This window comes from Astatotilapia calliptera, chromosome 9, assembly GCF_900246225.1.
Source record: "Astatotilapia calliptera chromosome 9, fAstCal1.2, whole genome shotgun sequence".
NCBI classification, from domain to species: Eukaryota; Metazoa; Chordata; class Actinopteri; order Cichliformes; family Cichlidae; genus Astatotilapia; species Astatotilapia calliptera.
The window spans coordinates 11,030,621-11,057,385 of NC_039310.1; the positions used below are offsets into that span (position 1 = coordinate 11,030,621).

Here is a 26,765-nt window from a genome sequence, read left to right on the forward strand (position 1 = left end):
TCAAGTGCTGAACTGAGGTCAGCCTCTACGAGGAGGTTATTGACACATGTCCTATTGTGTAAAAATCTTTTCCCATACCACTTCATTCGGTCCCACTTATCAGTCGTGTTTTGCAAGTTTTGAATATGTGTAAAACATAAAAATACATCTGAATTTCTTCAGGGGGAAAAAGCAAATGGTTTGTTTTTACTATTGAAATGTTATACAGGACCATGAAAAAAATTAATACATTTTTTTAAGGGTCTGGCTCGTCACCCCACCCCCTCCTCCTCCTCCTCTCTGGCTCCTATCTCTGTGTCCCTTCACTACCATCACAGCCACAGGAAGGCCCTGGCAGCCCAAAACACTGATACTATCTCTGCGCTCCTCATCTCCGTCCTCCGCTGTGTCGAAATCTTTGCCCATCCCACAAAGGGAAACCGCTGGTGCACAACGGTCCATGGCAATGACGTCCGTTTCTGTGGGTAGACAACTTATGGTAAATAATGTGACAGGCGTACGCCGTGTCCCCGGGTGAAGGATGCCCCGGAGGACCAATGAGACGCATCATTTACACAACTCTGTGTTAGATAAGGCAGAAGAGGGTGAGGAGTGGCTCTGCAACTATTGCACAGAGTATCTGAGGAACCCCTCAACCTACAACCCGTGTGTGTGTGTGTGTGTGTGTGTGTGTGTGTGTATTCAGATAACATGACACATAGAGGACAATGACTTCATATAGGCACAAGCAATCATTTATTTATTTAAAAAAAAACATTTGGCAGCACTGCAACTTTTCACTTTAACAGTGTATTACTCGCTACACATTTGAAAACATTTCAAGTAGTCACACATGTATTTAGTCACAGCTATTCTATTTACTGGTGATTGATGCTGTATTTTAGAAGAGAGAGGCTCTTTTCTCTGTTTCATCGAATCCTCTTCAAACCACAGGTTGTTGTGCAACTCCGTTGGGCAACAACACTTACAATCAGCTCTGACGAAGACGGTAAAAGTCAGGTAGATGATTAGGCAATGTTTATTAAATCAAATCATATCCTTCCGGTCCAACGCACATAGCGGGACTCTTTCCCCCCCCCCCGTTGTTTAAAGGGGTCCACGAGTTATACCCATATGTGAACAGGAACCACCATTTCCAATCTGGAGATAAACAAATGACCAGGTTGTGTCCTTCAGCGCACTGTTTTACCTTTTATTATATCTACACCTGCATTTTAGTTTAAACTCAAGTCCTCCATCACATGACTAAAATTCGCTATTGACTCTGTCTCTTTTTTTTTCTTTTTTTGCTGTGTGCCTCAAGTTCCTGCATTAGAAAATAAATAGCCTCTACATTCAGACCAAAGAGTAACAGTACCTAAAAACGCTGCTGTGCAGCATCATAGCTACTGAGGCTATTTACTAGCCAAACTTTTATTATTCCAATTGATTTCATTTTTCTACTGATCTAATTTCCAACAAAACATGCTGTTTTCCTACACTAAACTACACTCACTGACTTTGATTGTCCAATCACAGGAGGTGTATCAGTAGCCAGTGTATCTACATGTTCTATATTCAATAAAAATGGAGGATGGTATAATATTATTTCTGTGAAGGTTCTCAGTCATCCAGGTCATCGTAGTCAAAGGAGCTTGGAAAGAAAAGCGTCTGGACTTCTTTAAGTTGCTTGAAGACGTTTCACCTCTCATCCGAGAGGTGAAACTGAAGAAGCTTCTCGGATGAGAGGTGAAACGTCTTCAAGCAACTTAAAGAAGTCCAGACGCTTTTCTTTCCAAGCTCCTTTGACTATAATATTATTGTTGTTATTATTATCATTATTAGCCTTTACAACCCCATAAACTCTCATTTTAAAGCAAAGGTTTGGTAAGGTTTAGCTAACTAACGCTTAGCTTAGCTACCAAAAGTACAACAGGATGCACTTTAACAGTAGCATCAGGTTAGCAGGTTAGCATTAGTTACATACAGATCATAAAGCCCACCTCCTGCAGCAGTCATTATAATTCACTTCAGTTCATTTTATTTATATATCACAAAACGAGTTGTCTGAAGGCGTTAGTCTACTTCAGCAGATAATCTTGGGTGCTTGTCATGAGAAGCTACATTTAGTGCTCCTTTTGTGTGACCCTGAATGTGTCAGAGTGTATCAAAGCTCTCAGCAGATTGGAAGTGTTCATTTTGCCATTTTGAATCTTTTACGCTCAACATGTGAGGTGCAGAAATGTAAAGTTTGGGGGTAAGAGAACAATTAAAAATGTGGACATCAGTGTACTAAATAGTAGCTACAACACTGCCAGTAAGCTATGGTTTCCTTTACAATATAAAACTACAGTTAACCACTTTTATACCCAGCATTACCTCCTCTAAGTGACTTTGTCATGATCACAAATGTTTGTTGGTGAAAATGCTCGAACAGGTGCTTCACTGTGACTCTCGCAGGCCTTACTGAGGCACACTGTGAAGCCTGTAATCAGACGTTAACATCAGGTACAAACGAGGCTTCGGGCTGTGCTCAGATGCTGGACTGCCCGGCTGCTCCCTCCTCGGCTGCCTGCAGGTGCCGCTGTGACAGGATGTGTTTCAGAGTGTCCAGCTCCTGTGTCAGCTGTGCTATCCTCATCTGCAGCTTCTGGTTTTCCTCCTGCAGCTGGCTGGCCCTCTGCTGGGTCATCAGGATCCTCCTGCGGGCTTTGTCCCTGCTCTTCCTCACCGCGATGTTGTTTCTCTCACGCCTCAGGCGGTACTCTGCGCTATCCTTGCTGATGCTCCTCTTGGTCACCGGGGCCCGCAGAGTGGGCAGGAGGAAGGGAGAGAAGTCCTGGAGTGAGCAGCACACATGCGTTAAAGCCGTGGGAGAGTGGGGTGGGTGAGTGTGGTTTGTATGAAACACTTCGTGACCTGCTGTTAAATGCTTCTCTCACCTGCTGAGTACTGGCGTGGCTCTGGTGGTGGTTTGTGCTCACCGGGCTGGCGGCGCTGCCAAGGCAGGACGGCGGGTACGGCAGGTACGATAGTCCCATCATCTGCTCGGCCCCTCTGTCATCGCCACCCCCCCTTATCATCCCCTGAGACTGGCCGTACGAGATCATGTCCATCTGCGTCATCTGATTGCTGGAAGCAGCCGAGTTGGAAGCAACAGAATTGAGGGTCTGGCTGTGCACCTGACCTGGGAAGGAGCTCACCCACTCCTGGATGACCGAGGACACCCTGGAATCAGACATCTGTAGAAGAAGACAGAGGAAGATTCGGTTTACTTCCAACACTCATTTAATACTTTAAGCATTAAAAAATACATATACTGCTTGAATGTTGCTGTCAATTAACTACAATATATAAAACAAACTTTCAGCAACACAAAACACTGACTTGCTTAATTACGCGGTCACACATTCTGTCCTGATGCTACACGTTGAACATGCTCGTTCGTTCAACCTTACACTGCCTGCTTGCTTTTTTTTGAGTGATGTAAGACGGATAAAGAAGTTATTTAGATGTGGCATCTTCAGAAAGAAGATTTCAGTGTTTCTTCCACCGCTGATGGTAAATGGGGATGTTTCTGCCACAGTACACACGTTCTTCTATTTTAAAGGTTACTACACTCAGATACACCCTAACACAAAATCAAACAGCATCATAATAAATTAAACTACAAATAAACCGTGGAAACACTCTGACAGCACTGCTGTGAGCCTTAGTTTGTAAGCTGCTATTGCCATCTTCTCTTTACCCTCCCTCTTCTCTTTTAAACGTACAGTCTTTGCATCATAGACTACAAACTATATTGAAAGAGTAAATTATTTCATGCCACTGTCGAGCTCTTCTTCCTCATGATTTCAAAGAAACGTCGAATCTCTTGCGCGCTTCGTCTTCCCTGACGCTTCGGTAAGGTTGCATTTCTCACCGATTTGCTCAAATTTCTCCACAAATTCACAAAGTTACAGTTTCACTTACCATGACCGATTGCTCCACAAACTCTCAGGATACTCTTTAGGTCCTCCTCAGGCTGTGTGGCTGACAGTGCTCTGAAAGACAGGAGATAGACAGGTGGCCCTCAATTATCACAATCACTTCCCCTCTCTCTCTCTCTCTCTCTCCCTGCCTCTCTCTCTCTCTCTCCCCCTCTGTCACACACACACACACACACACACACACACTTAAATTAACAAAAAGAAACAAAGAAGTGTTCCCATTTCTTTTACATTTACACCATCTCCTCTGCACAGATACGTAAGTGATCCCATAAGGTTAAATTATTGTGTTACAGCAGCTGGATAAAGAATAAAATACTAGTGCAAAGATTTCACACATATATACACATACATAGTACATAGTATGACTGTGATTGTGCAAGAGGGTAGTGCAAATTGGATTAAGAAATAATGTAAACACTCTAAATCTAAGAAACAGCTGAATGAAGCTGTAATGCAGAAGTTTGTGTGTGGATTCTTGTGCCGGACAGGTGAGTTCATCCGTCACAGAAACAAGAGTTATTGCAGAGTTTTATGGAGAACAGCAGGAATAATTTTCTGAAGCCTTCTTCACAGCAATAGACAAGCTTCTCTGAAGTAACTTCATCAAAACCATCAACATTTAAGGCTTTGAGGCTGGTGTTGTTTAACTCCTTCTTATAAGCCTGTTTTTGTTTTAAAGTGCTTTATAAATAAAGGCGATGATGATGATGATGATGATGAAGCCTTGATGCAGTTGCAGATCATATCTGATGGGTTTCCATCAGGAATTCTAGGTCACCATAACACTGACACAGCACACTGGACCTCAGCACAATGTCAAACCACTGGTCACAACACAATGAGAGCACAGAGAGTGGAACGTCACTGGGATTAAAGAAAATGTGTGGCACTTGTTTGAATAGATTCTAAATTGTTTATAAAGACGATGAGCCTTCTTTACACCTTAAAGTTACTCATGGTGGTTCTCAGGGTCCTGTGCTGGGCCCGGTGCTTTTCATGGTATACATACAACCCTTAGCCACTCCAACACTGCATACTAGGGATGGGTACCGGTGGCCGGTGCCATGATGGCACCGGTTCTGACATAAACGGTAGTAACCAGACCGAAAAGCAGCGCACATTTCGGTGCTTTATTTCGGTGCTTTTTTTTCCTGAGCTGTGATACACTTCTAGCCAATCATTTTACGTTTCCCAGGATAGTAGGCGGGGCCAGGTACGTACGTTCAGTTAGAGCAGAGCTACAGATTAAAAATGTCCAAGGCGAAGCGGTCAAAAGTCTGGCTGTACTTCACAGCAAAATATGCAAACTCAGCAGCAACAAGTGCTTTAAGCTGATACTGTGATACTGTCAAAGGAGGTAACACCTCGAATCCGATGAAACACCTGGCGACGCATAGCGTTTTTTTTAAAAGCCGAGAAATGTGCCGTATTTGATAGCTTGCTGCGAGACCTCACACCGTGCACGTTGGGTGGGTTGCCAATTATCGGACCCGGAGCAACATCCCCCAAAAACCCGAAGAATAGAGTCCTGGCCCCTAGCCCTGCCAGTGTAGCAGAAATGATGACGGATGATGATGCAGCAGCAGCCGTTCTTCTCTGCATGAGTAGCTTCATGTTGTTCCATTAATGCATGTAAGGTGAACTAGCAAACATCATCATAGCTACATGCGGCTGTCTTCTTGTTTGATGGCAGATACTCCCTTCACCCTGGCCAAAAAGGCTAAAATGACCAAAGAAAAAGTGGGAAACAGCTGAACATGAGAGGTTTTTGGACAAAGTTTGTGTTTTTTTTTCCATTGTTTAAGCACTGCTTCCAGCCAAGAGTCATACCATATATGCCCCATAGCTGCAGAAAAGGCTAACATTGTTATCTTTTTACAAAAAAAACCAAACAAAAAACAGCTGAACATGAGAGGTTTTTGGACAAAGTTTGTGTTCTCCATTCTTTAAGCACCGGTTCGAGCACCGTTTAAGCACCGGCACCGTTTCAAAAGTACCGATTTGGCACCGGTATCGGATAAAACCTAAACGATACCCATCCCTACTGCATACAGATGACACCCAGTTATATTTATCTCCACGGCCGGAGAGAAACCCAAATCACTAACATCCAGTTAAAACCATGAAATCCTGGATGACTGCTGGATTGCTTTTATTCCATATTATGTTGTTCTAATGGCTCTCTGAAAAGCCTTCAGCGGATCTGAAATGCCACAGGGAGAGTATTAACTGGGACTAGAGCGATAGATCATACTGGTCCCCTATCTTTATTCAGTTCTGTGAAAATCCTCACATATGCTCGTAAATAACCAATCTCCATCATATCACGATTACCTAATCATATCCTATTTTCAGTCAGAGCATTTTATTTGAACTTAGCGGGCTTCCTTGTGATGCCATTTTGGAATCAGCTCTCGTGTGGGGTTGAGGAGACAGACACTTTCTCCACTTTTAAGATTTGATTCAATTTTCTGATTGTGATCAAACTTGTGATTGGGCTGAATCAGAGAACCCTGAACTATTGCTTGGTTATGCTTCCCCCAAGGATGCTCTGCAGACTCACAGGGCACAGCAAATCTAACAAGTTCAAATTTCAGCAGCTGTTTATGTACAGACACCAAACTTTGCACCTTTACCCGATCTCCTCAAAACAAATACAATCAGGTGTGCTTTAAAAATGATTACATCAATTTGCCACTGCTGACGGGCCCTGTTGAACACCCAGGCCCGTTCAGTATGTAAAACACGACACGATGGATAGATGTAATATAGAAGTGATTTAAGCTACTGGTGTCCCATTCTTTTGCCTCACTCAGTAGTAACATCTGTAACCGTTTTAGAGCTATCGCTGCTGTCCCGCTGCGGCTTCCGTAGGGTACAGTGGCGTTAAAATGGCTGCTCCTGTTGACAACGTGAGTGAAATTGAGTTACCTCCTTGTTATATATTAAGCCGTTATATCGTGTTTACATACAGAACATTATACTTTAGTATGTACAAATATACGAAAACGCTTCTCGGTGCTTTAAAGAGGACCACAGCGGTTTGTTAGCTAGTGGCTAGCCCGTCAGGCTAGCCACTAGCTAACAAACCTTTATGTCGAACAGCTGGTATTTCAGTACGGACACTGTTTACAAATTCGGATACTGTATCTCTTACATGTAATTTAACTGCTTTCTAGGATTTGATTGAAAGCGATTTGCCCAAAGCTGTAGAGCTGCTGAATAATCTCACTGAACAGGTAAGAACTTAAAAACAAAAAGAATAATCCCGTAATGTTTAGTTTAACTCAGAAATAATGTGTGTTTGTGGCCGTAATAAAGAGATAAATCTAAGTTTTGTTTTTAGGTGGCCTCGGTGACGGGTCTTGTACGTGAGCTGCTGAGTAAAGTCAAAGATGGGGCATTGGAAACGTCGAAGGTGCGTAACGACTATTTGAAATGCTAGTTCTCCTCAGGTCCAGTCTTTACGGTAATCTGACCAAAGTGCAGTTTGGTTTGAAAGGAGCAGGCAAGACTGATGCATCCTCTTTAATGAGGCTGTGTTAAATAAAAGTATTGACACACTTCCTGCAGGATTTCTCATTTCTCTAGATCAGGGAAAGAAGTGCAGTCTGTAGGCCTTTCTGACCATCTGTCCGCCTTCTCCTCCTGCAGGGTTTGTCTTTTTTGGACCTTCGGTACCACCTGCTGCTCTTCTATCTCCAGGACCTCACTCACCTGATCAGCATCAAGACGGAAGGAGGCAAAATAAAAGACAGTGATGCCTTAGACCGAGTGGTCACAATCAGAACGGTAAGAGGCTGTAAAAGTGACGCTGTTCGATTTCTCTGCAGTCAACGTGTTATTTTAATCTTGATTTGTTGTTGTTGTTTATTTGAAGATCCTGGAGAAGATGCGACCTCTAGACCACAAACTGAAGTATCAGATTGATAAACTCGTGCGCACGGCTGTTACCGGCAGTTTAGGTAAGACCGAAGTGATCAGATTTTCAGAACTGTGCAGTCTAAGAAAGCTTTGACTGAAAGGATGCGTATCAGATTCAATGCACAGCAAGATTTGCATTTATCCACTTATGGTAGGCGTAACCGTGTCTGATGCTTTTGTTGATTTCAGCTGAAAATGACCCACTGCAGCTGCGTCCCAATCCAGAGAATCTCGTCAGCAAAGTAAGACCAGAGTAACACGACGGCTCCGGTTCCTTCTTTTACTGTCACATTATCAAACTGTAAACACATGCATCCAAACATCAGCTTCCTGTATTAGTAGGAAAGATAAATGCTTGTTTGTTTTTTTGCAGCTCAGTGAATCTGAGTCTGAAGACGAAACAGAGAACGAGGCAGCTTCAGAAAAGAAAGCAGCCCACTCTAGTGGCAAGAAATATATACCACCAAAGATTGCCCCAGTGCATTATGGTAATGTTACCGGTCTGCTTTATAAAGTACTTCAATACTGCTTTGGGGTTTTTTGTTAGGTTCTTTTTTGTTGTTGTTGGGGTTTTTTGGGTGGGGGGTGGGATTGTTATAGCAAGCTTATAAAAAATTTTTTCTTTCTCCTGCTTGTTTGTTAACCAAAAAATAAACCCGTTACATCCAGATGGTGACATGACAGAGGCAGACAAGAAGAAGGCCAAGCTGGAGCGTCATCGACAAGCAGCACTCCGGAGTTCTGTGATCCAGGAGCTGAGGCAGCAGTACAGCGACGCCCCAGAGGAGATCAGAGACAAACGGGACTTCCAGAGCGAGCGGGAGAGCCGCGAGGAGCTCCACAGGTTCCTGCTCATTTACTTTACACACAGATGGGTGTTAGGTGGTCATAATGTCTGCTACTTGATTTAGATGGGAAGTGTTGTGAGATAAACTTCTAATTGAATTCAGTTTTATTTATACAGCAGAATATCCCACCAGTCACTTCAGGGTACTTCATATTGTGATTTAAAGACCCTACAATAATCCAGAAAAAAACCCGGTAGTCAGAGAAGGCCTTGTGAACAAGCATTTGGCAACAGTGGGAAGGAAAAAATCCCTTAAAAAGGAAGAACTCTCCAGAAGAACCAGGCTCAGAGTGAAGGGAGAAAGACAAGTCAAAATACATTAGAGATTAATAACAACTAATAATTAAATGCATAGAGGTGGATAATCACATAAAATCTAGACTGGGAGCTGGTTTCACAGAAGAGGAGCCTGAAAGCTGAATGCTCTGCCTCCCATTATACTTTTAAATGTCCTGGGAAGTGCAAGTAAACCAGCAGTCTCAGAGTAAAGAGCTCTACTGGGGTGATACGGTGCTGAGGGGTCTTTCAGCAAGACCTTGCAGCATCATCTTTCTTTTTTCTTTGCTTGGTGGTTTGTGTAAATGGTATGTGTTTACCTCAACACAGGAAGAACTACGAGGAGTCGATGATGGTGCGTCTCAATGTGCCGAAGCATCAGAGGAACACCAAGAAGAGGGGCATGATGGCCATGTCCAACCAGCTGAGCAGTATAACACACTTTGGTGACATCACAGCTCTGACCGGTGGTGAGGCGATGCAGGTGTGTTTGCGTTATTGTATTTTGATTTTGAGCTTCTGCCTTGTTTATTGGTTAATCTCTAAACCGAACTGAGACTTCATCATTTATACTGACTGGGATTAAACCTGAGCTGCTACCAGCACACAATCGGACAGAAGGCTCCAGTTGGATATTTTCAAGAGGTTTGGAATGTTTACCTTAAAATGCTGAGTGCTGTGGTGACTCAGTTGTCTGGTGCAGTACTGCTGGCAACAGCTACACTTCGTGCCTACATAGGTTTGGCATGCTGTGGCTCTGTTCTGTTTCCTGTCTTAACTGTCTGCTGTCATAAAAAGCACTAATAAGTCAGAGTAATGGCCGCTCAGCCTCTTGCCGATAGTCTTCTCTCCTGCCTGCAGATGTGGAAAAACCCCTGTGTGTATTTAGGAAGTCTTGGAAAATCGATGTGCTATGTTTAGATTTTGTCCTGGGCACCATGAGTAGCTACAAAGTGTTGCTAACAGGCCCATCTTTGTACAGTATGAATGGTAGCTTTGTGGCTCAGTTTTATTTAGATTACAGTCTTAATGTGGTTTTGATGCATTTTCTGTGTACGTGCAGGATGGGGATAACCCACGACCCAAGAAAAAGAAGAAAATCATGAAGAAGAAAACCAAAAGAAAAGGTAAGGACTTTGAAATACCACGAGACCAAATTAACCTGTGAACTAGTATTATTAAAAATTTCTCTTTATTCAAATAAAATGCAGCAGTCCTTTTTTTTCTCCTCAGCTTTCAAGAAACGCAACTAGACCTGAGGACAGCATGTCAGAGGATGTTACCAGCAGCTAATTGTTATAAAGTCTCTGTAAACATTGTAATAAAGAAACCATTCCTCATGACCTGTATCCTACAGTGAATGCATTGTAAGACCTTTTTTCCTCATGTCAGCAGTAGAGGGCAGTCATGTTGCCCACTCAAAATAAACTGGCCCTTGTAATGTTAATTGGAACAAAAATATGACGTTATTCTTGTGCCACTATTCTGAGCGCACGTAAAAAAAAAAAATTGCAGTTGCGACTGTTGCATTTTGAGGAGAAATTTATTTTGAGCGAAGAAAAGCTAAATTTGAGTGAACAAACTTCATTGCTGCGTGCAAAAAATGTATTTCAGTGTTTGCTATTATCCACACACACACACACGCAGCCCCTCTCACTCAGTTTTTGCATTTGCGCTCGCTCCAATGTGTTGCTTGCGCTCTCAACATTTCTGCCCGTGCGCGCTCAACCCTTTCTGTACACAGTTATATTTGTGCCACAAAACCAGTCAATCACAGACTTGGATGCAAAAAAAACGTGTTTGGCTGTTTTGGTCTCCAATCAGCTCGACGTGACGAAATGCAATATCCCAGAATCCATTTCGTCCAAAACTCAAACGAGGCAGTGGCGCAGGAGCACAGAGTGGCAGAGTTTGAAATATTACTCTTTCTGGGTCACAAAATAAACTTTTAAGATATTTTCATGCGAGAATGGTGCTGTGTAAACTTTAAATATCTGCTCGATTCATCAAGACATCACATATTTGCACAGGTGCTCTAAACGTTTTCAAAATAAATTTCTCCTCAAAATGCAATACTTGCAACTGCAAATTTTTTTTATTATTTTTTTTAACGTGCGCTCAGAATAGTGGCACAAAAATAACGCCATACAAAAACAGTGGAACTTTTGTAGTAAACCCCTACTGAGGGACCTGTGATGACATGGGGGAAGTAGTATGCAGTCAACTTGGGTCTAACAGAAAGCCCAGTCAGCCTGGACAAAGCTGCACAACTGCTGGACATTATATATACACAGTATATTATACACCCAAGTAACGTCACACCTCATAACCTCAAGAGCTGTTGGTATTTTAATGACTGACTAGAATGAAATGATTCATTCTGAAAATAAAGCCACACCTCCCATTACTTCCTGGAAGTACCACCTAAATGATGCATGCTGAATACTGTTAATTACATTTAAATACCTTGAATTGGTGTAAAATTCAAATAAATGCACACATGCACACTTACTTTTTACACAATTTTTTTATTTTTTTTTTTCTAATTACAGACTCATGGGTTAAAAATAAAAATAAAAAAGAAGCAAAACATTTGTTCAAACCCCCTTCCCCTTTTCAAAAAGAAAAGGAAAAAAAAAAAAAAAAGTCTCCACACAAACCCCACCCCTGACTTCCCCCATTCTAAAATAACAACTCCAGCCCACTCCTTTCATTTAATTAATAATCGATGCTGTTAGCTCGTCGGCCTTCCTCAGACAAGCCGTGACTGCACTGCGCGTAGTCAGAGAAAGGGGGCGCCCCAAAAAACACCCTCGTCTCTGGTCCTGCCTTCCTCGCTCTCAAGCAAACCTGCCTGCCACTCAGCTATGTTGGCTTCAGCTCTCTGTATATAAATCATGTGTTGGGTTGGCTGCCTGTTAAGTGCCATCTGTACTGCCGTGTGCTGCGGTGCATGTTGAACAGGTGTGTGTGTGTGTGAGTGTGTGTGTGTGTGTGTGTGTGTGTGTGAGAGACATTTGAAGTGTGAAAAGGACTAAAAGCGTCATCAGCGTTTGCTGTTGTAGTAAATGCCCCCCGCGGCGGGCCTGTGGTCGCCCTGTCCCCCTCCCCCGCCCCCCCACACTGACAGGATGGGGTGAGTGTGCATAGCGGGAGCAGAGAGAGAGAGAGATGCTGCAGAGACAGTGGGAGGGGCCGGCGCCACCTGGGGAGGGGTTGTCAGCCTCCACTGGTCCTGAAACCTGAAACGACAAGAAGTGGTCTAATATACAGAGAGAGGAGGGGGGAGGGGACAAGGTGCACAAAGGGAAGGAGGGGAAGAACAAAGGGGCGGGAGGGGGAGGGATTGCACGAAAATAAAGAGTAAAAACAGTAGATGCCTGTCAAAAGAATTTACAAAAAACAACAAAAAAAAGGAAAGAAAAAAAAAAGAAAGAGCTGTAGCCATGCCTGAGTTGAAGGTGACAAGGATGGACGAGCGGCAAGGATGTGGCAGCACAACCAATAACCCCCAACAAAAAAAACACCCCAAAACAAAAAGAAATACAACTCCACTGAACACTGAAGGTCCATCACTGTCCACAGATCAAGCTGACAGCACACAACATAATCCATGTTGTGATGAAAGGAAGAGAGGTTGGAGGGAAGGAAACGTTAGAAAAAAATAAAATAAATCAAGGGTGGGGGGAGGAGGGTTAAGAGGGGGCAGAGAATGGGAGACACACAAGGGGTCGGAGAGGGTGCGAGCAGGTAATGACAAACTCCAAACCACAAACGTAACACAAATATTTGATAGCTAATGTAAGTTTCACATATCTATGTTACATTAAAAAAAAAGAAAAAAAAAAAGAGAACAATGTGTATTCTTGTGTATGTTTTTTTTTCTCTCTTCCCCCCCCTGCTGTGGAGGCGGTGGTGAGTGGGTGGGCTGTGTTGATGATGGTGTGAAAGCAGGAGGTCACAGCCAGACCAAAGGAGACACATCTGCAGCCTGAGATTGAGATACCATCATCCCCCCCCAGATACCTCATCCCCACCTTTCCTCCCTCTTCCAAAAACAAAAAACAAAACAAACAAACACTGCCATAGTAATCCTCCCCTCCCTCCCCCAAGAGGCCAATGTATACCTTACCAGGGGTGACCGCATCAACCTCTGCACAAGCACGCTCACACACAATCTCACACTGCGGCCAGCCAGTCTCTCTGTCCAGGAGAAGTGTGTTTTTGTTTTTTTTTGTTTTTTTTTTCCTTTTTTGTCTTTTTTTCTCTCTTCTGGGGTTCTCTTCTTTTATTGTTGGGGAAAGGGAAAGGACTTTTTCATTGTGTGTGTTTGTATTTTTTTAATATGGGAACAGAAATAGGGGGAGAGGTTTGATAGTAAGGAAGTATTTGGGATGGGGGGGAGGGTGTTTAGTAAGGGGAATACCACGATGTTGTTCGCCCTCGGCCCCTGGAAAAGAGAGAGAAAAAGAGGGTGAGTTTTTTCTGTTTGGCTTAAGAAGACGGACACCAATTTCCTGGTGCGATGTAGTAAATAAATATGTGCATGTGTGCGACTGTGGGCAGAGGAAGGGTCTGAATTTCAGTCCTGGAAGTAAAGTGAACGGGGAATGAATATATTGACCTACGTCAAAAATAAAAGAAAATAAAGAAAAACAGTGTGTTTAGGACAGTGTTCACAAATCACTAAATAGACATCTTTTAAAAAAAAAAAAAAAAAAAAAAGTGCCTTTGATCTTAGAAACAAATCAGTGTGGAAGAATAGTGGTGAAAGAAGCTGAAAGCAGCTTTGTCAAGAGAGGAAAAGTGTTTAATTTCCAGATAAAATGATTAGTGTGTGGGTGTGAGGGGACAGCAAAGGCACTCTCTCGCCCTCTTTCTCTCTCTCTGTGTGTCTCTCTGTACGAGAGCCGCCTCTGGGGTCACTGTGGGGAAAGACCTTGAGGACAAACAGCACCACACATATACCCCCAGCAACACAGTGCACACAAACATTCACAGTTAAAAAGCGACATAAACTGCACTATTATTCTGCACGCATCACCACCCGATACACAGCCAGGCGGCAGTGAGACACACACACACACACACACACACACACACACACACACACACACACACACACACACACTCAGCAGCACAAACACAAAGAGGTCACACTGGGACTCAAAAGTCCAGCGGTTGATGGGCTAAATGCTGAAGTCAGGCTGCAGTAATGAACCTTCGTTTCTGGGAGTGAACGCTGGAAGGCTGAAACTGAGCTGGAAGGTGTGTGCCATGTCTGAGGAGGAGGTGGTTAAGGAGGAGGAGAGGGGGAGGTGGGGGGTCATGTACATGCAAGGACATCCACAACAAAAGGCACAAACAACAGGTTCTTCCACATCATCTACTCAGTACGTGCGTCTTCTGGCTCACATCAAGATCTTGGCTTTTCACCACAGCAGCTTGGGAAGATGAGGATGATGTTAATGGAGGCAATATCAGAGAAAAGACTTTGTGCAGCCAGAGGTCAATTAAGTGCACGTTAGCATGATTGATCATCTTTGTGCTCTGGCTTTCTGTCGGGGTTTCAGGTGCAGATTAGGAACAGAACACAAAGCGGGGCTTTGATAAAATCTCTGCTTCTTCTAAAACAAAGCCAATCGAAACACGCGTGACTTACAGACGTCACACGGGCTGTGAAATCTTCCCAAGCTTACAACAGGTCAATGCAAAGACTTTTAGCTACGCGTTTGTTCACCATGGACCTTTCCCACAGCAATACAAGGCACCAGTGAAACTTGGTAGGATGACTATGAACTGCAGGCTAGTGATGAATTCACAATGTAGCAAGCGCACAGCTCTTCAGCTCGCCTCTGCTATCGAGGCCAGTTCAGCTGCTCTGTGGCTGATTGTTACACGTGAACCAAGGCTGTAAGATAATAAGATGATACACTGTAGTATTACCAGTAATACCCAAGAGGGGGGTTTCTATCACTCTGAGTCTATTAATTACATCAAATCACAGATGGAAACCACAGAAATATTTATACATAGTTAATGTGAGTCAAAATGAGCAGCATATTTAAAACCTCAGATAACGTGACTGGAACGACTGGAGGCCCAAGCTCACTTAAAGCTTTTAAAGTCAAATAACGTTTACAGGCTCCTTTCACTTTTTTCAGCTTGCAAACACTTCATTACGAGTGCTTTCAACTTCAGGAGACTTCATCTAACATACAATCCTCTCAGTTTCTGCCCAAGTCTTTGTGTGCCTTGTCGTGCAACGCAGGCCAAATCCCAGTGAGTAAACTATCAGGGTTAGGGTTTCTTGGTATGTGTGGGAGTGGCTCAAGTGAGTACACAGACTGATTAGAGAGATTCTGACCTTGAGGTTCAGACACTTTCTCACACACAGGAACAAATCGAGATGGAATCCTTTCCTGCGGTTATTTAAAAGCAGCCTTGCTGAAATGGGGAATCATTTCACAAATATCCCAGTTAAGTCCAAGGGCAAAAATGAAACAATAGAAAAATCACATGATAAAATAGGCTAAATAGGGCCTGTCAGAAGAACTTGGCAAATGGATTCATTGTTACAGCAGCTTTCTACTGGAACATGTTGTTTGTTAAACATCTAGTATTAAGAAAGAGCCTAGGCCCTCAAGGTTCCAGATGATTTGCAGAGGCAATCAAATCAGAATCTCTCAGTCTTAAATCTGAGTGGATGTGAAGAAGTTGGCATGCTGATCAGCGCGTTTGGCACCACACCTCCTTTCTCAGTCTCAACAGAAAAGAAAAAAAAATACAAGATGGCTCCACAGACTGAGCTCTACTCTACTCCGAGAAGCTTCTTCAGTTCAGTTCAGAACTGAAGAAGCTTCTTGGATGAGAGGTGAAATGTCTTCAAGCAACTCAAAGAAGTCCAGACGCTTCTCTTTCCAAGCTCCTTAGACAACACTCAGAATGAACTCATTACTTTTGCAACACTAGATCTTAAAGACTTTCGCCCCAGGTGGAAAATGGTAACTACAAAATGCTGCAAACTTGCACTGTGACCAAGTCTGCAGAGACTACCTCCATGTGCAGCACAAGATGCACAACAACCCACTGACAGGACCCCAAAGCAGAACTCTGAAGTGGAGCTCATCAAAATCATGATGTTGTGTGCAACTGTGAAAATACTGCATGTAGAGAGCCACCAGAATCCCAGTGCACAACACACTGATCAACACCAGGCTTTTTCTCTCATTCTTTACAGAGCCACATAACAGTAAACTGACTTTGCTGGATTTTCCAGACAACACAATCATCAGTGTGTTCACTACACCACTGCTGATAAATGCTGTGTTTAAGTAAACCAGTGCTACAGGTGAGCGAATCAACCATCACAAAGCCCAAACATCAATTATTAAAAATGGTTTGCATGCTGCTGCACAATTAGTGGCCCAAAGAAGTTAAAAACCTCACCAGTGCAAGTAATGCAGCTTTGCACCAGTAACTTTCCACTACAGTCAAGTTTGCAGAAACTTCATTGGCAGTGGCCCAAACAGATCCAATTTATGCAGAGTGCATGTGCAGCCTGGGAGGAAGAAGGTGGTGTGCAGCGAGTCCGTAAGCCTGTCTTGAAATGGTCGTAATGTGATGCAGCATGCAATGAATCCCACAACCAGTTAGCCCTGCTACATGTTGTGTTTTTGCCTTTATTATTACAGAATACATCAATGTGTGACCGTCATTCATTTATTCTATGAATGTAACCAAATAAAATAAAGAGGAAAGGGGGGGGGGGGGGGGTATAGCAACTGATATACAAGTAATAATATCATGATGAGTGTTTCTAATTCTATGCCACAGCTCGCACAGTTTTTACTTCTGTATCAGATAGGGGTGGGCAATCTGATCAAACTTTGTTACTGCTTTGCGCGGACTTAATCCCACATGATCGATCACATGACTAGCTGTTCATATGGTTGCCAGGATACACAGCGTATATGTACAATGCAGTTGTCAGCTCTGGTACTGAGAAAAGCTGTAATCGTGAGGGGAAACGATAGTTAATGATGTCATCTTCACTAAATTAGATTTGTACATGATAATCTTTTCAAATTGGCCACCTCTGTGTACAAGGGGCTTTTTGCCCTTTCTGTACTTACCTTCTCTATACTAATCAATTTTAATCTTAAAGACTTAAACACTGGACAAGCACATGCTCAGATTAAGAGGGACGTGACAAGTGTCACCCACCAGCCCTCTGTCCAGTCAATCATTATTTTCTGATTTGCAAACTGAAAATCTGCCCCAAATTAATTAGGCAAGTTGTCTATTTACTTTATTAAAATCCCTGTCCTCTGCCAGACTACCGGTGCCTTCTCTAATGGGGCCTCCTCAGGAACTCTAAATTCCAAACATTACAAGAAGCTGTAATCCATCTTTAACAGTAGTGTCAACTCTGGCTCATCATGACTGTCTGCCTTGCTTTTCCTGTGCTCCCTTTCAGTGCAAACAGTGAGTGGGATGCATGCAGGTGATGTGCTCTCCCCTGGTGTCAGACATGACGATGTCTCTGTGTCAGCTCACCTGAAGGCCCGTCCTCTGCCTCTAGGTGGTGTGTAGCCACTGTAGTAGCGTGCACGCAAGGAGAAATTTCCTCCCCGTGATCGGAACCGAGCCCGTGGAAAGCCACGGTCTGTGGTGCTGATGCCTGGTCTGTTTGTTCTCTTAGCGCCCACCTAAAGAAAAAGGGGACCTTGCATAAACCACAACATCCAAACAGTCTTCTGTGCTTTCACACTGAAAGAAATTTGTTTCCTCTTAATTCGTAGTAAAAACTCAACAACCTTGCCTTTTAGCTTCAATTTTGTGTTTTTGTATTTTTAAAATCAGTGCTTTTAATCATCTGCCACAGCAAGAAAAACAGAGAACCTTCTAGTTTAGACTGGCCAGTCTCAATATTGGGGAAACTCTGACCAGAAAAGAGCCAATAAATTGAAGGTCAGACACTAAAGCCACATTTCTACAAAACAAAAAAAACAACAAACACATTAAAATCTTCTTGTAGACATGCAACCAATCAGGACAATCCTATCCATGACAGGCAGAATGGCCAGTGACTATTATGACCACATCAGCTAAATGTAGTCAACCGTACTCCTGTTACTGCACTGGTGAGGTAGCTGCTAATGTTGCTCCCATTAAGTTCATGCTGCAACTGCGAAGTGTTTTGAGATGGACGATCATCATGTTTCTGTGAGAAAGTCTCAGGTTTAAACTGACACTTCTCAGATCCACACACTGTAAAAAAACCCACTACCACCTCATTCAAGGAGCTGAGATATTTAACCTCAAAAATGTCTCACCTTTATCTGCCTTCCTCTGAAAAGTGACTCATCCAAAGCCATGGCTGTCCTAACAGACTCTTTGTCTGCAAACTCAATATAGGCAAACCTGCAGGGGGGGAAATAAAATCAATCACTTGGCTACAGTAAAACTAATCTATAAACAAAGAAAGCACTACAAAAAAACCCTTTTGTAATTACTAAAGAAAAACATATTTTTCCAAGGATAAAACTGATTTGCAGGTGATTTATATGAAATGAATAAAAGGAATCATAATCAACTTTCCAGCTCTAGAGAAGCTTTTAAAATGTGCTCATACTCATAATTGTACTGTGCTCATAATTGACTGATCCAGCTACCAATATGTAATAATATCATTTCACTGTAGAATTTCTGATCATTACCCCTTGGGATGCCCTGTGTATTTGTCACATAGGATGGTGACTCTGTTTACTGAACCGCAGCCATGAAAGTGAGCTTCGAGCTCTTCTGCTGTAGCACCGTAGTCCACCTGCAGACAGAAAAATATATTAAAAAAAGTGTTAGCATCAAGACAGCTGCGTCACCAGCGCTGTATTATACATTAAAAACACAACAACAACAAAAATATTAAAGCACAAAAGTAAAAACTAACTCTGAATGTAGTTACAATGTGACACAAAACCAGGTCAAAAGTAAAAAGCTGCCTTAAAATTGTCTGAGATACCAGTGAGGCATACGCCCAAAGGATTCCCACAAACCACCAGACTTGGGCTACGTTCACACTGCAGGTCTCAATGCTCAGTTCCGATTTTTTGATCAAATCCGATTTTTTTGTCTGCTTGTTCACACTACAAATAAAATGTGACAGCAAAGGTGCTTTAGTGTGAACGCTCAAAGCGGCCCGCATGTGCAAAAGAAGACTTCACACACAACGCGCTCTGTTTAGACCCAGACCAAAGTTGCAGATTTCTGTCAGAATCTGCAGATTATACAGTACAAATAAAATGTTCATGTTTCTCCAACGTTGTCTTCCCAACAGTTTCACTAACATCTACACTGGATGGCCAGGAAGCATTCACAATGTCTTCTCCAGCACTGATAATTGGCATCTGTTTTATGTCAGTGATGTAAAAGACTGATTTAATGCGACGTGACCATTCAAAAAGCAGTCGCTTTCTAAAACATCAGATATGTATCGGATTCAGGACCACATACGAAAGTGACCCAGATCGGATTTGTGCTGTTCACACGGTCATACCATGATCGGATATGGGTCAAAAAAGTCGGATTTGATGCGCTTTCGCCTGCAGTGTGAATGTAGCCTTATTGTCCGAGATTGGAAACAGAAGGTGTTCCCTAAACCCTGAAGAAGTAGTAGCAGCTCTGTCCCAGAATTCATAGCGCAGCCCAGCTCAGTTTCCAACAATCGCAGCAGCCAGTTAGTTTTAATATTATTCTTATTATTCTTTCTGGGTCACAAAATAAACATTTAACATATGTTCAGGCGAGAATGTAGCTGTGTAAACTTCAAATATCTGCTCAGTTTATCAAGACACCACATATTTTCAAAGGCGCTCCAACGTTTTCGGAGACGTCTGTTACCCACTAGCTCGATAGCTAGCCGGGGGCAAGGCTCACTAGAGCCCGTAAGAACACCGGACACCCGGCAAACAGTTTTCAAACCCACCGCGGTCTTTCGCTACTCGGGTTAAACATGATATATAAGTCGCTTAGATAACTTAAAAATGTTATTGTTTGACTTTTTTTTGTATTTTATTTGTTCCTGAGTAAATCGGTTTGGCTGAGATTAAAGTTATAGTTTTTACACAGCTGAATAAACGTCAAGCAGACAGCTGATTATCAGAAGTGTGAGATGCTGGAGAATAAACTCCGGTGTCCTGTTATATTTTAGATAGCAAGGAGTTTATTAAACTTCACCGAAACAATCTGCAAATTTCATTAAAATTTAATAAACTATCATCTTGTCTTTATTATTAGTTTGCACAGATCTTAAACACTAGCTGTAAGCTAATGATAGTTATATAAGAGCAGATGCTGCTGGTGCAATAAGCTGTACATCCAATGGATGCATGATCTGATTAGTCGACTAATCGCAAAAATAATCGGTGACTAGTCGACTATCAAAATAATAGTTTGTGGCAGCCCTAGTTTAAAGACTCTTCAGAGTATCACGAATGCTTAAATACTTAGTAAGAGTCCAAAGTGATAACACCTTGAATAAAGTTTGTACTGGTTGCAGGATTGATCAAAGGCACAAAGTGATTTCTATGCACAGACTCTAAAAAAAAAAAAAAAAAAAAAAATAGGAAACCCACGGGAGCGTGATTTTAATAGGGCCAGTACTTATGATTCAGTGTCACAACTGGTTTTCCCCCCGTCATATTATTTCCATAATGTTATGTCAGACACGACAACAAGAATCAAGACACAATGTGGCCAAAATAGAATCTGCATGACACAAAGAGTTACTCACATTTCCGACATAAATAGATCTGCCATCTGCCTCCATCTTTTCCTCGATGGACATGATGACAGGGCCAACTGCACAGAGGAGAGAGTACAGAATAAATCTACATGGGAAACAACATTGAAATGAAACACATATTAGGACAAATTACTGCTTTTAACTCCAAATGTGAGATGTAGCGCACCTACAATCGAAAAGTCCATGAAAAGATGAGATCAAATGGATGGTATAAAGTAGGGCTCGGCGATATGAGCCAAAATTCATATCTCGATATTTTTTTTAGCTGGGTGGCGATATAAGATATATATCTCGATATTTTTTTAAAGCCATAAGTTAAGAACAAAAAGAGAGTTCTTAGTCAAAGCTGTGTCCCAGATGTCACACAGGCATTTTTATTTACATACAGCATAGATTTACATGAAGAAATTACTCAAAAATAAATTATCAGCATTTATTAAATAATAATGCTCCATAAATAAAAGAAAACAATGTTGTTTTTGTGCATAACAAAAAGCTCATAATTGTGCCGTCAAAATGTAAACTAACAGACGCTGAGCATAATAACAAAGACAGATTTCACAGCTGCTCTGTTCCCAACCTCTACTGCGTGACTGACAGCCTTGAGTTTGAAATCCACTTCGTAACCATGTCTCTTATGGTCCTTATACACATAATATTACGTCGAAACACAGTACGTATCACTCCGCGAGGCTCCAGACTACGGTAGCCGTAATGCTCCGCCAATTCATCAAGCGCTGCAGCTCCGTAGCTTACCAAAGTCGTAAAACTTTTTTTTGACAGATTGCTGAGCGCTGTGTACCACCTAAAATCGGTTCGCGGTCAGTAAGCACAACCAGAATTCATACATAAGGCGCGCTGTCAACTTTTGAGAAAATGAAAGGATTTTAGTCCGTGCAGCCCCTGTGGGCTGCATGTCGTTAGCGTGGTTAGCTCGTTAGCGCGGTTAGCTCGCTAACACGTTGACGCCGTCCACCCCCACAACTCGCTAACGGAGATTTGCCGTGTCCATCTGCTCGCTGCCTGCAGGTGAAGCTATGGGGGAGGAGGAGTTGTATTCAGTGAAGGAGAGGCGAGGCCGAGTAACGTTGCGTAGAGACAAAAGTGGACGAAAGAGAGGTAAACTTGTGGCTCCACAAGTATAATTATAACGTAACATAGACTATATCGATATAAACGATATTGTCACATCTTATATCTCGTATAAAAATATATCGATATTTTTTAAAAACTCGATATATCGCCCAGCCCTAGTATAAAGGCAAAAATGGAGTTGACAATTGATTCACGAGTTTTGTCATTACACAAGAATGACAAAATCATAGTTTCTTCTTCACATGGGGCAATTAAGCAACATAAATATACTGACACAGACACGCATTCAGATTCGTGCATTATATAAAGTTCTGATGGATGTAAACTATTTTATCATTTATTTAGATTTAACCTTATAAAATTGGACATAAGAGCATTGCAAACTGGGACTGAACATACGTTTTTTTGTTTGCATTTAAAAAAAAAAAAATCATCTCTGAGGGTTAAAAACATGGAATTGAATATTAAAATAATGTACTTTAACCAAGCATTAAAGTGAACCCATATTTTAATGCACATCCTAAACTGGTATGGGGTTACTGCTTGAAAATGAGTGTAGCATTTACATTTACTAAGTGAGATTATTTCTAAGCGAGCACACAACAGACAATAAGACAAATGATTATGGGGCTTTCCCCTCACTGGATAATGTGACAGCAGAACGAGACGAGAAGGCAAATGTGGACAGATGGGGGGAAAATGAAGGCGTCTGCCTTGGAAGGGGAAAAAAAAGAAGACGCACCTGGTGGGGGGCTCAGATTCATCTGTTTCTCCACCTCGTTCTGTAGCTCCTTCAGCTTCTCTGCCTCTTCCTCCATCTCTCTCACTCGGGCTTTGATTGCCTCCAGCTCCTGCAGCACAGACACAGATTCCATCAGAGCCGTCAGTCCATCATGTGCACAGCTCAACACAATATCACAATGCCAGTTACTGCTGGATCCATCTTCACCAACTTCCAAATCCAAAATGATTTAATGAATAAATCAGAAAGAGATCTAGTGTGTGCACACCCTGGAAATATTTTTAGGCACCCATTTGGCAAAATAGCAAAAGAAATGGTGCCGTGACCGTGACATGACCTCAGTATAAAGAGAGACTTTATATCAGCTACAAGTCGTAAAATCCATATGTGCAAGATTTAGGCAGAACCACAAAAAGTCTTAGGGAAAGAATGCAAGTAGCTCTGAGGACGCTGTAAGCCAAACAAATGTAAAGAGAGGACTTGGAGTAAAAGTAAAAACGTTAGCAGCATGAAGTGCTTCCCCACATGTCAAAAAGGAATGTCAGTGTTTCCAGGTTCAGTGGGAGGATGAAGTAGATACTGCAGTGCATCACTGTCCAGCTTGTCTTGATAACCCAGGTATACATGAGGCTACATTTAAAAACGCCAAAAGGGCAACTTTGTTTATAAACTACAACTGGGAGAAGATGTGTGGGAGGTTGTGTGTGTGTGTTTGTGATAACAAACCTGCACTTTCTGAATAGCAACATAATACTGTTTGGACAGCAATACATATCAGGCAACAGAATCAAATCTCGGTGTGTATTTAGTTCCTGCCTATTGCAGGAACTAAATACACACAAAGTTGGTATTCACCCATTCTATAGACAATCATCATATGAAACAAGCTGAAACATGGTGGGAAATTAGCCTCAAAATAGTCACCAATCCATATGACCAGGTTAACCATCTCTGTGTTAATAAACTCTGGTTGTGATGCAATTGCAAAATACTGCTTTACATAGCTTCAAATTAATTGGTCTCTCTGTGTGGATTGCTGCATTTTTAAACACCTACATCATAATTCCCCTCTATAAAGCACTGTAGCTGGAACTGTGTAATAATTCACATTTAAAATGGCTCACAAGTTTCTGGCTCCATGGAGGTCAGGACCAGCTCTGGGTCAAACTAATATTAACATGTGTGACCGACAAGAATTACCAGCTTTAAAATAAATAAAAATCCAAATATGGTAACAACAACAGTCAAAAAACATGATCCAGACTTTGAATAAGACCAACATTCCAACCCCAGATCCCAGACAGGATCTAAGCCCCTTAGATAATCTCAGGGAAAACCCTGTACTGGGACTTCTTCCACCTTTAAGTGCACCCTCAATCTAGTCCTGCACTGCTGCATGCACACTATAGTTATTCTCATGCCCCACATTTTGCAGTATACCCTGCCATCCTGCCTAAATTTAATAGTAGGTACCTCCCCCAAGTCAAAAGCAGACTTTAAAGCCACTACAAAGAGGACCGCCAGGCCAAGATATGCGTGAGCGCGCATATATATATATATATATATATATATACACACACACACACACACACACACACACATACATATATACACACATATACACATACATACATACACAAAACGAAAAGGTTACCAACCAAGGTTAAGTATCCAGCCCGAAAGCAGTGTTGGCAAACAGCACTTCAAATGTCCACATGATTAAAAACATCATGTCCAAACATGGTAACATTCACTGTTTAAGTGCTTACAACGCAAAAATATATTTATAACAAAAATGCCACCTTAGCCTAAAAATGAACTTCTGTTATCAGTTTATGTTGGAACAGCATACATCACTACATGGTCATATGCATATTAATTTCCAAGAAAATGTGTTTATTTTTGCTGGAGAGCCATTTTGGAAAGATGAAGCAGCGAGATGATGAAGAGATCTGCGGTCAATCCCGCTAAACTAAATAATGCCAATAAACTTATATTATTATTATTAGATAAACAGTGAGCTGGCTGTGCCCTCATGTGGAAGTGGACCCTCCTGTCTGACAGTGGTGCACTGCAGCACAGTGGGAGTCACTCCAGCTCGATCCAGAACTACTGACAGGATTGTAATGAAAAAGCTCTTTGTGAAACTGGGTGCAGCGACACAGACGGACTGTAATAAATTCAGATCTTCTCACCGCAGCGGGCTATAAAACTGCACAGCGACTCGCTGCACACGCTAATAAAGACATCATCATTTCTCGGTCGGCGTGTATTCACGCGACTGATGCCCTGACACATATCACCAACACTGAGATGATGGATGGATGGGAAGTGATCAACATTCAAAGCAGGACCGCTGGGATGAGCCATCCACCGCTGGCACGTTGCGACTCCAATTTTTCTCTCTCTGTCCCTTTTTTTGTCTCGTCTTGTCGCATATTCAGTGCAAGCTCTTTCACTCCCCTCCCTTCTCTTGCTCTCCTTGCTCTAGCCAAACACTGAAGGATGCAAACCCAGCCCCTCAAATACCGCAGCCCCTTTCTTCTGCGTTGTACGCCACGCTTTCACTGGCCGACATCCTCAAAACCCTCACCTGGTCACTCAAGACAATCCCAGCCATTGTGCACTCGTGTGTTAGCTGCACGAGGGAAAAATAATAATAATAATAATATAATATATATATATATATATGCATGTTTAAAAAAAAACAACTGGGCTGATTAATGCAAATTTTACATTTTCAACAATTACACAGGGTGTGCACCAACAAGCAGCGATTCACGACTCTACCCCCATTGTCGGCTGAAAAATAGGCGACAAAGATGGTCAGGTGCACGTCTGCCACTGCCACACCAGCTTTGTTAAAATCCGCTAGCATGTTAGCCCGTTATCACATGCTTAATATTCACGGCTACTAAGCCAGCTGCTGTTAGGCCCAGCAGCTTGAGGTGCAAATGCCGCATTTCATCTCGTGACTGCTGATTACGGCTGACAGGTCCGCTGGTCATTTTATCCGCAGCCTTTAATGGTCGGGCTTGCTAAGCTAACGATAACCTGCGGCCGCTCGCTCGCGTGTGCGCAAACCGGCGCTTGAAATGCAGCAGCCACAGCCGGTTAAATGATAAAGGTAAAAGGGAATAAAAAGAGGTCATTACCGTTAGCAGGTCGCCTTCTTAAGGAGGTAGACTCGCACAGCGGCGGCGGCTAATGGCGGCGGCCTGTCCTACCCTCGCCCCTTACTGTCTCCTGCATCTCCGTCTCGCATTTTTTCGCGACAAGGACCCCCACCCCCCACAAACGGCTCGAGCTGCTCTCTGGCGCAGAGAAACTGGCGTCGCTGTTGCGCCAAGATGGCTGCCGACACCACGCATGTCACCACCCATTTCTACTGCACTGCGTGAACCACAATGGCGGTTAACACAGACCTGGCGATAGCAGTAACGCACACGGCATGTGACCCAAGATTCGTGTGGAGGATGAAAAAAAAATCAACAAATTGTTCACCTGCTTTTACTAGCTGCTCCGCCACGACCACAAAGTGTCTCGGTATTCATGTGGGTTTCCACTTTAGAAACAATGCCCTTCACTTACCGGATCTTCAATTGCGGCCTCTCCCTCTTCTAATCCCGGCTCTTCGTCACCGACACCCGGGTCTTCCAGCTCGGGATGTCCGGGGTCTGAATCTAGCAGAGATTCCTCCGCCAGTCCGTTACCGAACTCCGCCATCGCCCTGTTCCAACTGTACCGACGCGCCTCGTGGCCAAACCAACGTTGCAGGCCCCTACTCACACACAAGGGGGTAGAGTGAGCGGGGCGGCGAAAAGAAAAAAAAACGGCGGAAAACGCCGCTTAGTAAAGTTAAAATGGGGAATAAAATGCTAGCTTCACTTCTAGCTACTACTCAAACAGCATACCACGATGAACGGGGACTACTGATTTACGCTACCTTTAGGAAATGGTCCTAACTTACGACAGATAACCTAGTTTATTTACTTAAATGTGTGTATAAAAAAAGGCGAGGGCTATACGCGAGAGCGGCGGCGTCCCTTCAGTTCAGAAATGGAAGCTAGGGGTGGAGCCATGGATCACTGCAGGCGTAAGAAT

At 42.8% G+C, this 26,765-nt stretch overlaps 3 protein-coding genes across 5 annotated transcripts; 1 reads left to right on the plus strand and 2 right to left on the minus strand.

The window, feature by feature from the left end:
* Positions 1 to 1,997: 1,997 nt before the first annotated feature.
* cebp1 (CCAAT/enhancer binding protein (C/EBP) 1) lies at positions 1,998 to 4,048 on the minus strand. Its single transcript, XM_026180051.1, has 3 exons — positions 3,952 to 4,048; positions 2,922 to 3,221; positions 1,998 to 2,818 (listed from the first exon to the last, which is right to left on the minus strand). The coding sequence occupies exons 1-3, from the start codon at positions 3,952 to 3,954 to the stop codon at positions 2,513 to 2,515; spliced, it is 609 nt and encodes a 202-aa protein (XP_026035836.1). The 5' UTR covers positions 3,955 to 4,048; the 3' UTR covers positions 1,998 to 2,512.
* A 2,690-nt stretch (positions 4,049 to 6,738) lies between these two features.
* ngdn (neuroguidin, EIF4E binding protein) lies at positions 6,739 to 10,379 on the plus strand. Its single transcript, XM_026180812.1, has 11 exons — positions 6,739 to 6,883; positions 7,151 to 7,210; positions 7,318 to 7,389; positions 7,626 to 7,763; positions 7,852 to 7,936; positions 8,085 to 8,137; positions 8,269 to 8,383; positions 8,565 to 8,739; positions 9,349 to 9,502; positions 10,082 to 10,145; positions 10,252 to 10,379. The coding sequence occupies exons 1-11, from the start codon at positions 6,863 to 6,865 to the stop codon at positions 10,269 to 10,271; spliced, it is 957 nt and encodes a 318-aa protein (XP_026036597.1). The 5' UTR covers positions 6,739 to 6,862; the 3' UTR covers positions 10,272 to 10,379.
* Positions 10,380 to 11,642: 1,263 nt separating this feature from the next.
* On the minus strand, positions 11,643 to 26,765 carry pabpn1 (poly(A) binding protein, nuclear 1). Of its 3 annotated transcripts, none has more exons than XM_026179399.1 (7): positions 26,253 to 26,765; positions 22,662 to 22,770; positions 20,813 to 20,880; positions 18,741 to 18,847; positions 18,357 to 18,444; positions 17,578 to 17,729; positions 11,643 to 12,260 (listed from the first exon to the last, which is right to left on the minus strand). In XM_026179399.1, exons 1-7 carry the CDS (start codon positions 26,385 to 26,387, stop codon positions 12,065 to 12,067), a joined length of 855 nt encoding a protein of 284 aa, XP_026035184.1. In that variant the 5' UTR covers positions 26,388 to 26,765; the 3' UTR covers positions 11,643 to 12,064. The 3 variants fall into 3 exon arrangements, with proteins under 3 accessions (XP_026035184.1, XP_026035186.1, XP_026035185.1); XM_026179401.1 differs by lacking the exon at positions 26,253 to 26,765 and adding an exon at positions 25,817 to 25,973; XM_026179400.1 differs by lacking the exon at positions 11,643 to 12,260 and adding an exon at positions 12,894 to 13,468 and having other exon boundaries at positions 26,253 to 26,761.